Source organism: Ochotona curzoniae, unplaced genomic scaffold (assembly GCF_017591425.1).
Source record: "Ochotona curzoniae isolate NIBS_2020 unplaced genomic scaffold, NIBS_Ocur_1.0 contig_4877, whole genome shotgun sequence".
Taxonomy (NCBI): Eukaryota; Metazoa; Chordata; class Mammalia; order Lagomorpha; family Ochotonidae; genus Ochotona; species Ochotona curzoniae.
In genome coordinates, this window is record NW_024466409.1 from 947,685 (window position 1) to 963,344 (window position 15,660).

Below are 15,660 nucleotides of genomic sequence, written 5' to 3' on the forward strand. Positions count from 1 at the left end.
AAAATTCTGATTACTGCTGCCATTATAGACAAAATCTCAAAGTCCTGGTTACATTATGAAACAATGTTCATACAGTTTCACTGTTCAAATATGCTTATAACATAGTCATTAGAATTGTCAAGGAAGTTTAGATGGACTTAATTATTTTTTGTTTATGCCCAGACCTTCAAACTTCCTCCATGTATGCATCCCAGTGTAAGTAGTCATATGAAATATTATGTTTGGTCAGTCTTGATGTTCTATTCCACTCAGGAATTTAGATGAAAAATGTCCACAGGGCAGCTCTTTTCCATTACATACAGCATGCGCTCCTGTGCTCAGAGTGGATGATCTAACCTTGTATTCTGAGGTCCAGTCCTTGGATTCCTGAAACATCACTTGAAAGAGTTATTTGAAGTTTATATCTGACTTAACTACTGCATCTAGAACCATCTAATTTGGCAGAAAACAAATAACCTTTGGTTGTGAAAAGGTGATATCAAGATCAACTATTCATTCCAAAACACATTTACTGAGGCCATTGCAAAGCAAGCTGACACGCTGGTAGGGTGAACAGCCAGGCAACAGAACATAGTTTGATAATCTAACAAATACAATTCTGAGTGTGTGATAATGACTAAAATAGGTGCCTGAGCTTATTAACCTGGAGAATTAAAGAAGGCTTCATGGGACAGCCGAGGCTCACAGGGTGCGCAGAAATCTGCTGAGGGATTGAGTATCCAGGCAAAGGAAGCAGGGGGTGCACATGCAGAGAGGCACGGAAGTACACTGTGTACCATGCAGGCAAGCTGGCCATCTGATGGGCACAGAATGAGAGCAGACTGGCAGAAACTAGGGAGGAAAGTGGGAAACAGATACTAAATGTCTTGTTCCGTGTGGTTCCTTTCCAGGCTGGCACTGTCATTTGTCTTTGAAATCCTGAAGAGAATGAGTTCACTTAGATAGCTGCTATTAGAAATGTTTCCAAATGCCGAGTTGTTTTACTTCAAAGTGTAGTTTTACGTGTCCTTTTGTCAATTTTATACTCATCTCTGTCTTGCCACTCACCGTAATAATAAGTGCCATCTGCCAGTCAATGAACCAAGGGCTTTAGATAAGTTAGATAAGCAAGGGCAGAGCTGTAGAGCCAGACCAGGTTTCTGTGTATACTAGGGATGTATCCATGCACAAATTACTTAACCTCACCGAGTCTAAAGCTTTCTCATCTATTGATTTGAAGAACCAACACCTTCACAGGTTGTTTGTAAAATTCAAATGAGACATATAAGGCAGTTCATACTCAAAGTAGGCACTCAATAAAAATTAAAATTGTTATCTACTACTGTGATGATGGCATGCAAAAATAGAACTAGTCGCTGTCAATACATGAAACCAGCAGAGGGAGCTCCTACTCCATTTCTGACTTTTTGGTCAAGGTAAGGGATCAGATGGTACCTCTAGATGGCAGATGGAGATGAACTGGAGGTACGTATTTGGTTTCAGTGACATTGACAATGGCAAGGGAGATCCATGAGTGTTTCTTCTGTTATGTTTCATGGTTTGCATATGCATTATGGGTCAAATATTTCATAACCTTTTATTTAAGTAATCACAATTTGTGTGCACCTACATCCTATTATCTCTAGTTCCCTTTGGAAGCACAAAACAATGATCACATTCACTTTGTCTTACTTTTATCCTACTGCTCTTAGATCTGTCTCGCAGCAAGTCCCTATGCCTTCTAACCATTTCCTCTATTAGACTCTGCTTCCTAGACACAGAGGCAGGTTCTTACACCACAGTGTAGCTTCAACAGTAATGAGCATAATGCCTCAGGCATAGCAAGTGCTCAATAAATATCTGAAAATAAATTCCTACACTTTGGGGGGCGGGGTGTGATTTAATCAAACAGGGGCTGCATTTTGTTAGGTTTAAAATTGTTCCTGTTTGAGAAAAGCTCATAAATTCTATTTTTTATTATTTTTTTTTTACATTGGTAGATTAGGCTAAGGCAGGAGAGATGTTTATCAAGTCTTACTATCTTTATTTTTTCTTTACAGTGTTCATGAAACCATATCCTGAAATGTTCTTATTTTCTCAATATCATACATAAAACAACTCCTCAGGAACTTTAACTTATTAGGGGGATTGCTTCAATTAAATTACAGGATATTCTATGACTGAAAATAATTTTATCTTAATGTGTTACTAGCCAAATTTTTTTTAAAGATTTATTTTTATTTTTATTGGGAAGGTGGATATACAGAGAGGAGAGACAGAGAGAAAGATCTTCCGTCCAATGATTCACTCCCCAAGTGAGCGCAACTGCCGATACTATGCCGATCCGAAGCCAGGAGCCTCTTCCGGGTCTCCCACGCGGGTGCAGGGTCCCAAGGCTTTGGGCCGTCCTCGACTGCTTTCCCAGGCCACAAGCAGGGAGCTGGATGGGAAGAGGGGCTGCCGGGATAGAACCGGCGCCCATATGGGATCCCGGGCATGCAAGGCGAGGACCTTAACCACTTGCGCCACCGCGCCGGGCCCTAGCCAATTTTTTTAAAAAAAGATTTATTTTTATTTGAAAGGCTGAGTCACAGAGAGGCTGGTTTACTCCCTAAATGGCTACAACTGTCAGAGCTTGGGCCAGCCTCAAGTTAGAAGTTTCCTCAAGGTCTCTCACATGGATGCATGGTCCAAGGAATTGGGCCCTCCTCCACTGCCTTCCCAGGCCATTAGCAGGGAACTAGGCTGGAAGTAGAGCTACAAGGACTGGAACTGGTGCCCATTTGGGATGCTGGTGCCAAAGGTAGAGGCATAGCCTACTATGCCATGGCACTGGCATAGTCAAACATTTCTAAGTCCTATCAACAAATGAAAGGGCAAGGTGGAGAATGATGTCTGTTTTAGAAATGTGCTTATCTATGCATAGAACACTTTGGAAGATGATGTAACTGTGGCTACCCTTAGGTAAACAGACCAAGCATCTGGCATACAAGGTAAATCGGGCTGGTGTTGTGTAGTTGGCTAAGCATCTGCCTGTAATGTCAGCATCCCACGTGGACGGTAGTTGGAGTGCCAACAGCTCCATTTTTGACCCAGTGCCCTTCTACTGTGATTGGAAAGGCAGTAGTACTTGGGCCCATGCATCCATGTGAGACGTGGAAGAAGCCTCTGGCCATTGCAGCCACTGGGGAACAAGCCAGTATAGATCTTTTCTTCTGTCTCTCTCTATAATTCTGGTTTTCAAATAAATACATTTAAAAAAAAATTTACAGTTTAGGGACTGGTGCGGTAGCCTAGTGGCTAAAGTCCTTGCCTTGCATGTGCCAGGATCCAATATAGGCACCAATTCTAATCCCGGAGGTCCTGCTTCCCATCCAGCTCCCTGCTTGTGGTCTGGGAAAGCAGTCAAGGATGGCCCAAAGCCTTGGGATTCTGCACACCTGCATGGGAGACCTGGAAGAGGCTCCTGGTTCCTGGCTTTGGATTGGGTCAGCTCCAGCCTTTGTCGCCATTTGGGAAGTGAACCATTGGACAGAAGATCTTCCTCTCTATCTCTCCTTCTCTATATGTCTGGCTTTCCAAAAAAATAATAAATCTTTTTAAATAAAGTTACAGTTTAGACAACAAGGAAGTACACACACAAAAATCATTGGGTAAGAACAAACAGCAATACAGAAAGAAGAAACCTTGAGACAATATAAAGTTAGCTGTCTCATAGACTGCAATAGCGTTTAGCTGAACGGAATAAAGAAATCACTGCAGAGCAGGGAGAGGGAACCTTTTTGCTGCCAAGGGCCATACAAAATGATCACAAAAATTTAGCTTGCTACAGACTTACTGAATTTCAAGTCTCACCTGTGATTGCCTTGGCAAGACCAGACCCAGGGACTTTGTCAGGTGTAAGTAGCCCCCGCTGGATGTCTCCCACCGCTGCCGTAAAGTGATATGATCAGAAAAACCTTCCCAGTATAAAGGGGACTTGCTCTGGACTTTGCAGGATGATATTTGAAGATGCTGAGACACAGGAGTGGGAGATTACAGGGAGGGAAATGTAGTGCACACAGGTCCCTATGGCAGAAGCAAAGCAGTAGGGTGGGCCCGACAGGCAAAGACCCGTGTCTATGGGCTCCTCGGCAGGTCATTCTCACCATCCCTGTATGCACTCATGGCTATCTACAACAAAACACGATAGCCTTCTAACGAGATGGCTTTCTCATGACTCTAACTGAAGATAAGCACGATACTTTGATTTCTCTTAAGTGCCACCTGAAGGAATTGAATGGTTTGGTCAGAGGAAGTCCCTGAAAGTTTCAAGTTTCCAAAGAGATGAACGATTTAGGAAATGAGATGAGTGATTTAGGACAGTAGAGCAGATAGTAAATACTACATAAACTTAGGATGATAACTTTCATTGCATTTATGAGAAGGGAAGGTGGTAAAGTGAGTGGGAAATATGCAAAACGACCAGGCAGGCAAAAGATCAACACAGACCAGAACTCAAATGACAACAGTGAAGAACACAGAGCCTCTTGGGTTGTCTGCATCCTGAGACATTCCTTCCTTTAACACATCTGTGCCAAGGTCTCGGGGAACACACTTCTGTGGGATCCTGTTGATTACTCTTCAGTGTCACACAGCACTTGGAACTTGAAAAGTATTTCAGCTCAATCATATGTCAGATTTTTTTAAAGGGTTTTTTCCTATTGCCTGACTTGTGTTAGCACTGAATTTTCTAAATACCAGTGCATATTTATGTGGATTTAAAATGTTATTAAATTCTTATTAAAGTTATGTAAATACTACACATCCACATGACAAAATTAGAAAACACATGAAGTATATACTTTTAAAAAGTTACTTCTAATTCAGATATCACCACTGTTACTACTTTGTTTAAATACTATTAAAGTGTATATGAAACTTTAACTCCAAGAAAATAGTGTTTGAGAATGGGATTTGCTTCATGGCACAACAATTTTACATCGATTTGACTTTTTAACATGCATGGTCTTCCTCCAATTCTTCAACTAAGCATTCACCTCTTCACAGGCAGGAGGGTCATTTAATACATCATGTGCCACCTCACAGTGCCTTCATGCCGAACAAAGCAATCACAGTGGGCTTCAAGTGATGGAATAATGGTGAATTTCACCTAAATTATTCTTATATCATTCTCATGATTCCTCTATGTCTGAGAATTTAACTCATCAGTCAGGCATTCAAGGATCCACAAAATGTGATTTTAGCTGGGCTGTCTGCAAGAATTAGCCCCAAATTTTATTCCATTACCATGCTGTGCTGTGCGTAACTAAGTGCCTTTGCCAGTTTGTGATTTCCCTTTCCTGGAATGTCTTTCCTACTCTGACATCTGTTTAAATTCAGTCTTCCAAGGTCTGGTTCCATGAAGGCCTTTACAGAATGTTCTGTAGTCGTTTCAACCTAAGTTAAATGCTCAGTCATATATGGGTAAGCACTGCAAGGACAGCATATTCAGTTTGGTACCTAGTCATACGGTACTACTCAACTTATAAAATTTTTTGGGTCTGGCAGGGCAGCCTAGCGGCTAAGGTCCTTGCCTTGAACATTCCAGGATCCCATATGGGCACCAATTCTGGTCCTGGCATCCTTGCTTCCCATCCAGTTCCCTGTTGGGAAAGCAGTAGAGAACAGCCCAAAGTCTTGGGACCCTGCACCTGTGTGGGAGACCTGGAATAAGCTCCTGGCTCCAAACGTCGGATCAGCTCAGCTCCAGCCTTTGCGTCCGCTTGGGGAGTGAATCAGTGGACGGAAGATCTTCCTCTCTGTCTCTCCTCCTCTCTGTATATCTGACTTTCCAATAAAATAAAATGAAATAAAATAAATAAAATAAGTCTTAAAAAAGTTTCTTATAAATATTCCTTGTCTTTCTCTAAGTCTGACGAAAGAAGAGGCTCTGCTCTATTAGTATGATTCTCCTTCACATGATATTGCCATCTAATACAGTAGAGAGTAAACATTCACACGCCTTTGGAAATGATACAAACGCACAATAAGAGAGTAAACCGCACTTTTATCATGTAACCAGCCTGGCCTCACAGCGTGAGAGAAGCATATAAAGGGGGAAATGGACTGGCTTGGGGATTTGGTCTAACACAAACTAACGGAAGAGTAATAGAGAGCAGAATGACACATACGAGGAGTCTATTCACAGTGCAGGGCCCAAAGGGAGACTCGGATGTGAAACTAAAGCCAACTAAGCATCACAATTTTGGAGTTCCCAGGTATAACAAACCGTGATTTAGATGGTCAACAAGCGCGTGCACACACACACACACACACACACACTTCTTACCTTTGTTTTCTCCCTGCTCACCAATAACCCATACTTCTTTGCCCGAAGTCTGTGCTTGCAAAACATTTGTAATAATATATTGTAATCTCTGTGAATCCAAATTGCATCCAATTCCAATCACCCGGTTTGCAGGAAATGCACTCAGCTTCCATGCCACATAGGCCATGATTTCCACTAAATTTTGCAGAAAAGGTGAAAATGTCATGATCTAAAAAAATTCATATCTACCTTAGGCAACAAACAAATAATTGGTATTTCAGTAGGTGAGGCATATTAGAGCTTTTATATGGTCTCCTTAGCATCTAAATGCACTAAGAATGGCACTTTAACATATATTAAAAACATTAAGATTTCAGTAAGATTTTACAGACCTTTGTTTTAAATATAGATCACTAATATTAGAATATGATTTCCTAGAATAGTTAAGCAAGTATAAAACTGGGCAAAAAAGGCCAGAAAACATTCATCTCTTTTCATGGAACAATTTTTGTTCTATTTCTATATTAAGTAGGATTTAAATACTGATTCATATCCTACCATTATATAGTATGCAATTGTGAACAAAACACAAGTAGTGTTTTCTTATGTGTCAAAAATATGTTTAAAATTAGAAAGGCCAAAGTCTCTTAACTAATTACTATAGAAAAATAGTGAGATATGTAAAAAATTTTTTTGAGTTGAAATATTCAAAAAAATCATTCACCAATCTTTTAGTAACACTTTGAAAATATTTCTGTTCACAGTAAAGCAGTTCCAAGGCCAGCACTGTGATGCAGAGGGTCAGCCTGCCTTCTGTGATGCCAGCATACCATCTGAGCACTGGTTTGAACCCTGGTTGTTACACTTCAATCTAGCTCACTGCTAAGGTACCTAGGAAGGCAATGGAAAATGTCCTAAGTTCTTGGTCTCCTGCCACCCAGGTGGGAGACCTAGATGAAGTTCACAGTGTAATTCAGCCAGGCCCAGCCCCAGTCATCGTGACCACTGGGATAGTGAACCAACAGAAGATCCTTCTCTGTCTTTCCTTCTCTCTCTCTCTGACTTTCAAATAAATAAAAAAATATTTTTTAAATAAAGTAGAACAATTCCAAGCCAGTCTGCATAATGCAAAACATGCTCTTAGAAGGCCCACTAGCCCACTAGCATTTGATGATACTTCAGAGTCAACAAAGCCTCTTTCATTTCAGTCACTGCATTTTAATCTTGAGGGATTAACTGTTTTCTCCCTGAAGATGGTATCATTAGCCCAAAACAAAATACTACATTTCATAAAAATCTGCAAATTGGAACCATGTAGTTAATGCCAGTTGCAAGAAGCAACTGATGCAGAAAACCTGCGATGAATAAAGAAACACTGTATTAATCATTACATACTGCATTTGACTGAACACTACCCAGCGTCTGACGTTTCAGGACTTCTATCATCAGACGCAGGGCTGATGCATTAATTGAAAGCAGAGCCGTTACCTGGCTGAGACGCAACGAGCAGGACGCTGTGCTGACTGTAATGACCAAGAGCTGGCACGAGAGCTCTGAACATGTCCACATTGCTCTGCACCACGTCGAGGTAGGACTGGGCATTACCCAAGGAGTTGACTGTGAGGATCACCACCTTGGAATGAGCAGAGGCAGACAGATCTGATGAATAAAAAGAAACAATCTGAGCTCAAGATATGGGCTTTCATCAAGTTCCAGCTGCTGATAAAAAGACGGTTCTCTTCCTCAAGTAGACAGTTTTTAGGTCTATTTATCCACCGGTCAATCCTACCTTTTCCACAGGGAAGGTATAAAACACCAAGGGTTAGAAAAATGGTAGAGCATGGTACGATGACGTGGGAGCTAGAATCCTCACCTAGCATGTACCGGGATCCCATAGGGGTGTCATTTAGTGTCCCAGCTGCTCCCTTTCCCATCCATCTCCCTGTTTGTGGCCTGGGAAAACAGTGGAGGACGGCCCAAGGCCTCGAAACCCACGTGGGAGACCCGGAAGAAGCTCCTGGCTCCTGGCTTCGGATTGGCTCAGCTCTGGCCATTGTGGCTGCTTGGTGAGTGAACCCACAGATACAAGATCTTCCTCTACATTTCCTTCTCTCTGTGAACTGCCTTTCCAATAAAAATAAATCTTTTTAAAAATTACTCTGGCTATTCTATCACTGTATTAATATTAAAAAAAAAAAAGTAGAGTATCCTAAAGGGGAAGACAGCCACAAAGATTAACAAAATGAGCTACAAGGTGCACAGTATTGAGTTTTTAAAATGTAATTCATAAGGTTAAAAGGGCAAATACATAGCATGCTATAAATAAGATGGACCTACAATTACACCACTGTTTTCTTTCTTTTTTTTTTTTTAAGATTTATTGATTTTTAATGGAAAGGCTGATATGCAGAGAGGAGGAGACCTTTAGGGAAGCAAATGTTAAGACTTAGGTCACAGGATGGGTTTTTTTTTTTTTTTCTGACTAGGACCATTCAGATCTTTATAGCATCATTCATAGGCTGTATAGAATTTCAACTTAAAAATTAGCCTGCTGTAAATTTCAAGTCCCACTTGAGGTTGCCTCGGAAGAGCCAGAGAAAACTGCTTCAAGAGTGTACTGCTTGCAGTCAGACATCTCCCACCCCCGAGTTAGGAAAAGTTGGTCTATGGAGTTCACCACTCTGACTCTCAAGTTTACATGTGCTATTTTACAATTATCTTATTCTCTACTATACAGTGAGTTTTACATGCAACAACAACAACCTGATGTTATTACGATGAGAAACAAGAAAGTGGCCAGCAGTGTGGCACAGTGGATTGGCACTGCCCGTGACCTGGGCATGGCATACGAGCACTGGTTCACATTCCAGATGCCTTATTCTTTTTTTTTTTTTTTCTTTTTAGGATTTCTTTTCTTTTTTTTTTTATTGGAAAGTCAAACACGCAGAGAAGAGGAGAGACAGAGAGGAAGATCTTCCAGCCAATGATTCACTCCTCAAGTGGCCACAACAGCTGGAGCTGAGCCAATCCAAAGCCAGGAGCCCAGAGCCTCTTCCGGGTTTCCCAAGCAGGTGCAGGGTCCCAAGGCTTTGGGCTGTCCTCGACTGCTTTCCTAGGCTACTGGCAGGGAGCTGGATGGGAAGCGGGGCTGCCGGGATTAGAACCAGTGCCCATATGGGATCCCAGGTGTGCAAGGCGAGGACTTTAGCTGCTAGGCTACCACGCCAGGCCCCCGATGCTTTACTTCTGATCCAACTCCCCACTAATGTGCTTAGTAAAGCAGCAGAAGACAGGCCAGTTGTTTGCACCCCTGCAGTTACATGGATGACCCAGGTAAGCTCCAAGTTCCCTCCTTTGGCCTGGTCTATCCTGGGCTATAGTGGCCACTCAGGGAGTGAACCAGTGAATGGAAGATCTGTCTCTATCTCTCTTCCTTTATGACTGTCTATCAAACTAAATGAATAAATTTTTTTTTTCAAGAAACAAGAGAAAAGCCATAAAATACATAGAATTGCATCACTTCAATCAGTATTAATAAATGGATATTGCACTCCAAGGAGATAGGAGCAGATAACAGCATTTTGTTCCTCATGGAGTGTCTAAGGCCATGCCTCTACACAAAACAGTATTATGCACTTTTGGTTGATACTCTGACATAGGTGGTAGACTGAAAAATGGAGTTTTAGACTTAATTATGATTTTTTCATGACTCCTTTGCATATTTCTGTGTTCTACTAGACCAGAGGGGATACCTGACAATGAATCAAAACCTCAAGAACTAGAAGACAACATGGGGCAGGCAGCTGTTTGAGCAGTTAAGAGGCCAACGGGATGTCTGCATCCCAGATGAAAATGCCTACGTTTGAATTCCAGCTCTGCTGCTAATTCCAGAGCACTGCAACTGTATACTTTGTAAAGGCAGTAGGTAAGGGTTCAAGTACCAGAGTCCTACCACCCATGTGCAGCACCTGGCCTGAGTGCCCAGCTCTTGATTTGGCAGAGCACAGCTCTAACCACTGGAGGTATCTGGGGAGAGAACCAGCAAATGGGAGCACTGTCTATTTTCTAATTCTGTCTCTCTGTTTCTCAAATAGATACGGTTCTTAAAAGATTTTATTTATATATTTGAAAGTTAGGGTTACAGAGAGAGAGAGAACGATGTCTTCCATTCTAAATGGCCACTGGCTCACTCCCCAAATGGCTGCAAAGGCTGGAGCTGGGCCTGTTCAAAATCCTGTAACCAGGAGTTTCTTACAGGTCTCCCACATGTGTGCAGGAGCCCAAGGATGTGGGCTACTTTCCACTGCCTTCCCAGATCCATGAACAAGGAGCTAAATGGGAAGTGAACAGCTGAACATATGTTCATGTGGGATACTGGTGCTGCAGGAGGCGGCTTAAGCTACAATGCCACAGAACCAGCACCCATGAAATAAATTTTTAAAAGAGATTTATTTATTTTTTTATGGGAAAGACAGATTTACAGGGAAAAGGAGACACAGAGAGAAAGATCTTTCATCTGTTGATTAATTTCCAAATGGCCATAATGGCTGGAGCTGAGCCAATCCAAAGATGGGAGTTTCCTCTGGGTCTCCCATGTGGATTCAGGGACCCAAGCACTTGGGCCATCTTCCACTACTTTCCCAGGCTACAAGCAGGGAGCTGGTTGGGATGTGGAGCAGTTGGGACATGAATCTGTGTCCATAGGGGATGTTGGCACTTGGAGGCTAAAGATTTAGCCAACTGAGCCATCACACTCAATAAAATAAATTTTTCTTTAATTAAAAAAAAAAAAACTGGAAGACATCAGGGAGGCATGTAGTTAACAGTTTCATATTGCTTACAGTGTTTAAAGCACTGTTCTGAGAGCTTTCCATATTTATTCATGTGACCTGGTCCCCAGAACACAAGTGGGTAGTATCATCCCTTGTCTAACAGATGAGGAATCCGAGGCACTGGAAGGGAAATCTCTTCCTCAGTTGCAGAGTGGGAGCAGCAGAGGAGAACCAGAGGCCTAACACCGGCAACCTGGCTCCAGTGCGCCATGACCACCAGGCTGTACTATACTCTCATCAAGATGAGACGCCTGGCGTCAGGAGAGAGCAGGTACTTATCCACATTAGTAAATACTGGTCAGCAGTTCAATTTACAATTCTATAATTTGGCCCCATCATATCCTGCCATTATTTCCTTTTCTCCTTTAGCTTCCTCTACTTTGAATGACAGACACACTCTCAAGGTTGATTTCGAGTAAAATAATAGTAGCCAGGAGGCCCTCTTTCTCTGTAATACTGCCTTTCACAAAATTAAAATCAATCTTAAAAAAAAAAAACAACCAATGGAGCAATGTGTATCTCTACAGGGACCAGTCCATTGCAATAACCTAGACGCGTCATGATGAGGCATTAACTGATTTCCAAATGAGTTTTAATTCCCCCAAGTCATTAGTGTACTTCTCTGTATCATACAATAAATTTATGAGATGTTAATTAATGTTATATTTAACATTACTTTATGCAGCAATAATTAAATTGTTACCAGAAATATATTATCAAAACTAATAAAGGGAACAAGAAAGCTGCTCTAAGATGCTGTACACTCATTCAACTTTCAACAGATAATCACTGAATTCCCAGTTGGTGGCAAGCATGATGCACTATGCATCTATTCTAAGAATTCCACCTGAAGCAATACTTACTGATGGTTAATGAGACACATAGGCAGAAATAATTTCCTTCAGTCCTAAATGGCCCCACTATCTCTACCATTTATGTACTAAAGAGTCTCCTCAAGTGATTTGCAAGAGTTAAAGGTCCCCCAAGAACCTCAGTACCAGCAAGTGACAGCGTAAGAGACTATTCAGCTCCCCGGGGCTCCTTCACAGGAAACCTAAAGAGCGATCATTAAAGCAACCGCAGCACTCCTTCCCAAGAAGGAAAATGAACTGGCTGGATCCAGCAGGGATTCAAAGGCTTACTGAAACTACTACAACCATTTTTTCCTACCAATAGGTATAAGTTTAACTTTCTGGCTGCTGCTTTTTGGTACAGTATGGATTATGACACTATAAATTATGGTCAAGAAATACAGGGTATCTAAGGAAAGGAAAAGGAAAACTAAGCAATGACAGCATGACCATTTTATCTTACCTACAGAGCAGCAGCAAGGTCTCCATCTTTCTTTTTATGTCACAACCTTACTAGTCAAATGTTTTCAATCCCATGTGTCCAATTACATATCTACACAAATGTTCACACTTCTGTACTAATATACTAATACTAATATATATGCAAAAGGCTTCAATGAATTGGAAAACATATTTTAAATTATATTTATTTATATAAATTTTATTTATTGATGTAAAAAGCTTATGGTCTTATTAAAACCATACTTTTAGTGAAAGAAAAGTGAAATGATTACTTTTTACTTAACGTTGTGCTGGGGTCCGTGCAGTAGGTGTGGATGGCATGAAGGTGTGAAGAGAACAGCTCTCCTGCTCGGCAGGGCCCGGGGAGCTTCCAGCTGTTTGGCAGGGCCTGGCGGATTTCTCTCTGACCACCTTGACGCAGTCTCACTGCCTTTTTGCATGGACACTCAAGCACCTCGCTAAATTCTGTAATCTATTGAGGAGTTGTTTGCCCCTGTGAGATGATTTTGCAAACGATGTGAGCTTGAGAGTTAATGTTGCTGATAATGTCTTGGTGAGTGGGCCTTTCACAATTTACACATGGGAGCACAATTAAGCCCATGCCATTTCTGGACACCTTATTGTGTGCTAACCATTGCCTCAGAATCTGGCCCAGAAATGTAGCACACCTTCTGGGAAAAGGGCTTGATAAATATCCTAAGTATTAATGCAAGTGATGGGAGTGAGAGCTGAAACTGGTATGGCAGTAAATATAGTTACTGCATATTTACTGATCTCAAAGTATATAGTATATAGTATATAGTATATAGTACATAGTATATAGTTACTGATCTCAAAGGCTAGCCTGTCTTTGCAGTTTCTTTGGTACATAGAAAAGATAGCTGTTTTAGCCACTTTCATAATTTTTTAACTAGAGGAAATATAGGGCGATATTATTAATGTCATAGAGATATACTTTTGATTATTGTTTGATTGTTTATGAGGTTGTAGAGCCTGCAGTTGTAGAGGGATTTAATATTTGAAACTTTTTGTCTTAGATCTTTATGTTTTCTCTCTTTTGATGTATTTCTCCCATTAAGTGATAGATAAGTTGTGAAAATAAAATGTAGTAGGAATGTTTTACTGATTAGTAGGTAACCATCTGTGCCTTGGCCTTGGAGTTCTGGCTGTCACCTAATGGCTACTTCTGAAGAATGAATAACGGCTTGCTTTAAAGAAACTGATTATAGTAACTTACAGAATTATCTTTAAGAGCACCTGGTTGAGCATGAAGTAAAAATTAATTGAACATCTGTGCATGCTGGCTTAGTTCTAAAGTTAAAGATAAAAAAATCAAACGTTTGTATAGAGGCTTGTGATGTGTCTAAGTAAACAAAAAGGGCAGCTTCTTCTTGAGCTGTAGCAAGAAGGCACCAAGTGACAGTGTCCGTGTCTTTTCTTATCACCGACTGCACGCACCTTTCTCAAGCTCTGAACTCAGCTGGAGCTGGACTGCAGCAATGTTGGTTTAGTATTTTGCTACATATCAGGAAGTAGGTACTATTGCCAATTCACAGATTAGAAAAATGAACTTTGAGAACTTAGAATATCTAACAAATGTTAGAGCTATAATATAACAAAGCTGGGATGAAAATCCTGTTGTCTAAGTCTATAAACCAAGACTCTTAAACAATGCCTGGGGCTGGCGCTGTGCAAAGCAGCTAAAGCCTCCTGTGGTGCTGGCATCCCATATGGGTGCCAGCTGGAGTTCTGGCTGCTCGACTTCCAATCCAGCTCCCTGCTAGTGTGCCTGGTTAAGCATTGGAAGATGGCCCACATACTTACAATAGCCTAGACATGTCATGATGAGGCATTAACTGATTTCCAAATGAGTTTTAATTCCCACAAGGAAATTAAACATCCACAAGGGAGACCCAGGAAAATCTTCTGGCTACTGACTCTGGCCTGGTCCAGCATCACGCTTTATGACCATTTGGGGAGTGAACAGGTGGATGGAAGAGCTCTCTTTCTCTCTCTCTTGCTGTCTCTCCTCTCTCTGTTGTCACTCTGCCTATCATAAAAATAAGTTAAACTGAAAACACACACACAAAAATAACTTATCTGAATCTTAGTTTCCCAATATGTAAAATGAGACACTTGGATGAGGTGATCTCTTCAAGATGCTTGTCAGTATTAAAATTCTACATAAGGCAAGTATTTTAAATCAGAATAACCAAACCTTTGGTAATCTCCACATTAGGTAGGTTGAAGATGTCAAGGTCCATTGTCCCTCCTTTGGTTCCTTCTGAGGGGTCTAAGAGGACGAGCCTGTCTGCAATGCCCTGTGAAACACACAAACACAAAGAATAGCATTACAGTAGGCACCGCCAGTTACTCATGTTAAATTCATTCAGAATGGTCAGAGCTGTGGCACAGTGGGTAAAGTCATTGCATGTAGCACTGGTATCCCATATGGGTGCCGGTTCCAGTCCTGGCTGCTTCATTTCTGATTCAGCTCCCTGCTAATGCACTAGGGAAAAAATGGCCTACATATGTGAGCCCCTGCACGCATGTGGTGGATATGAAAGAAACTCCTGGTCCCTGGCTTCAGACTGGCCCCAGATGGTTCAGCTCCTGCTGTTGTAGCCATTTGAGGAGCAAACAGACAATGGAAGACTATTTTTCTCTCTGTCTCTCCCTCTGTCTCTCACACACCTTCTCTCCCTCTCTTCCCCCATGGTGCTGTGGGCATTTGGGGGAATGAATCAGTGGATGATGATGTGGATAAGAGCTCCCTGCTCTGTGTCTCTGTTGTTTAAATAGAATAAGTGAAAATTTGAAGAAAAGTAAAGAAGGGCTACGTAAGAGTACATAAGGATTTGTATGCTATCATGGCCCGGCACAGTAGCCTAGCTGCACGCACCAGGATCCCATATGGGCACTGGTTCATATCCTGGCTGCTCCACTTCCCTTTCAGCTTCTTGCTGGTGGCTTGGAAAAGCGGAAGCAGATGGCCCAAGGCCTTGGGACACTGCATCGCACATGGGAGACCCAGAAGAAGCTCGTGGTTCCTGGTTTCGGATCAGCTCAGTTCCACCTGTTGTGGCCACTTGGGGAGTGGACCAGTGGAAGACAGATCTTTCTGTCTGTTTCTCCTTCTCTCTGTAAATCTGATTTTATGATAAAAACAAAATAAATCTTAAAAAAAAAAGAAAAGAACTTGTATGCTATGTTCAAAAGGATGAGA

The 15,660-nt window shown here is 41.6% G+C and overlaps 1 protein-coding gene across 4 annotated transcripts in view; it reads right to left on the minus strand.

Moving 5' to 3' along the window:
* Positions 1-15,660, minus strand: part of UEVLD (UEV and lactate/malate dehyrogenase domains) — a 41,667-nt gene that overhangs the window by 7,558 nt on the left and 18,449 nt on the right. For 3 of the 4 annotated variants that reach the window (XM_040988487.1, XM_040988485.1, XM_040988484.1), the window contains 3 exons: positions 14,653-14,755; positions 7,778-7,948; positions 6,311-6,484 (listed from right to left, as the gene is read on the minus strand). In XM_040988487.1, the coding sequence (XP_040844421.1) occupies positions 6,311-6,484; positions 7,778-7,948; positions 14,653-14,755 (448 nt within the window). Of the gene's footprint in view, positions 1-6,310; positions 6,485-7,777; positions 7,949-14,652; positions 14,756-15,660 lie in introns of those variants that run through there. The other variant, XR_005884726.1, reaches the window with a different exon arrangement.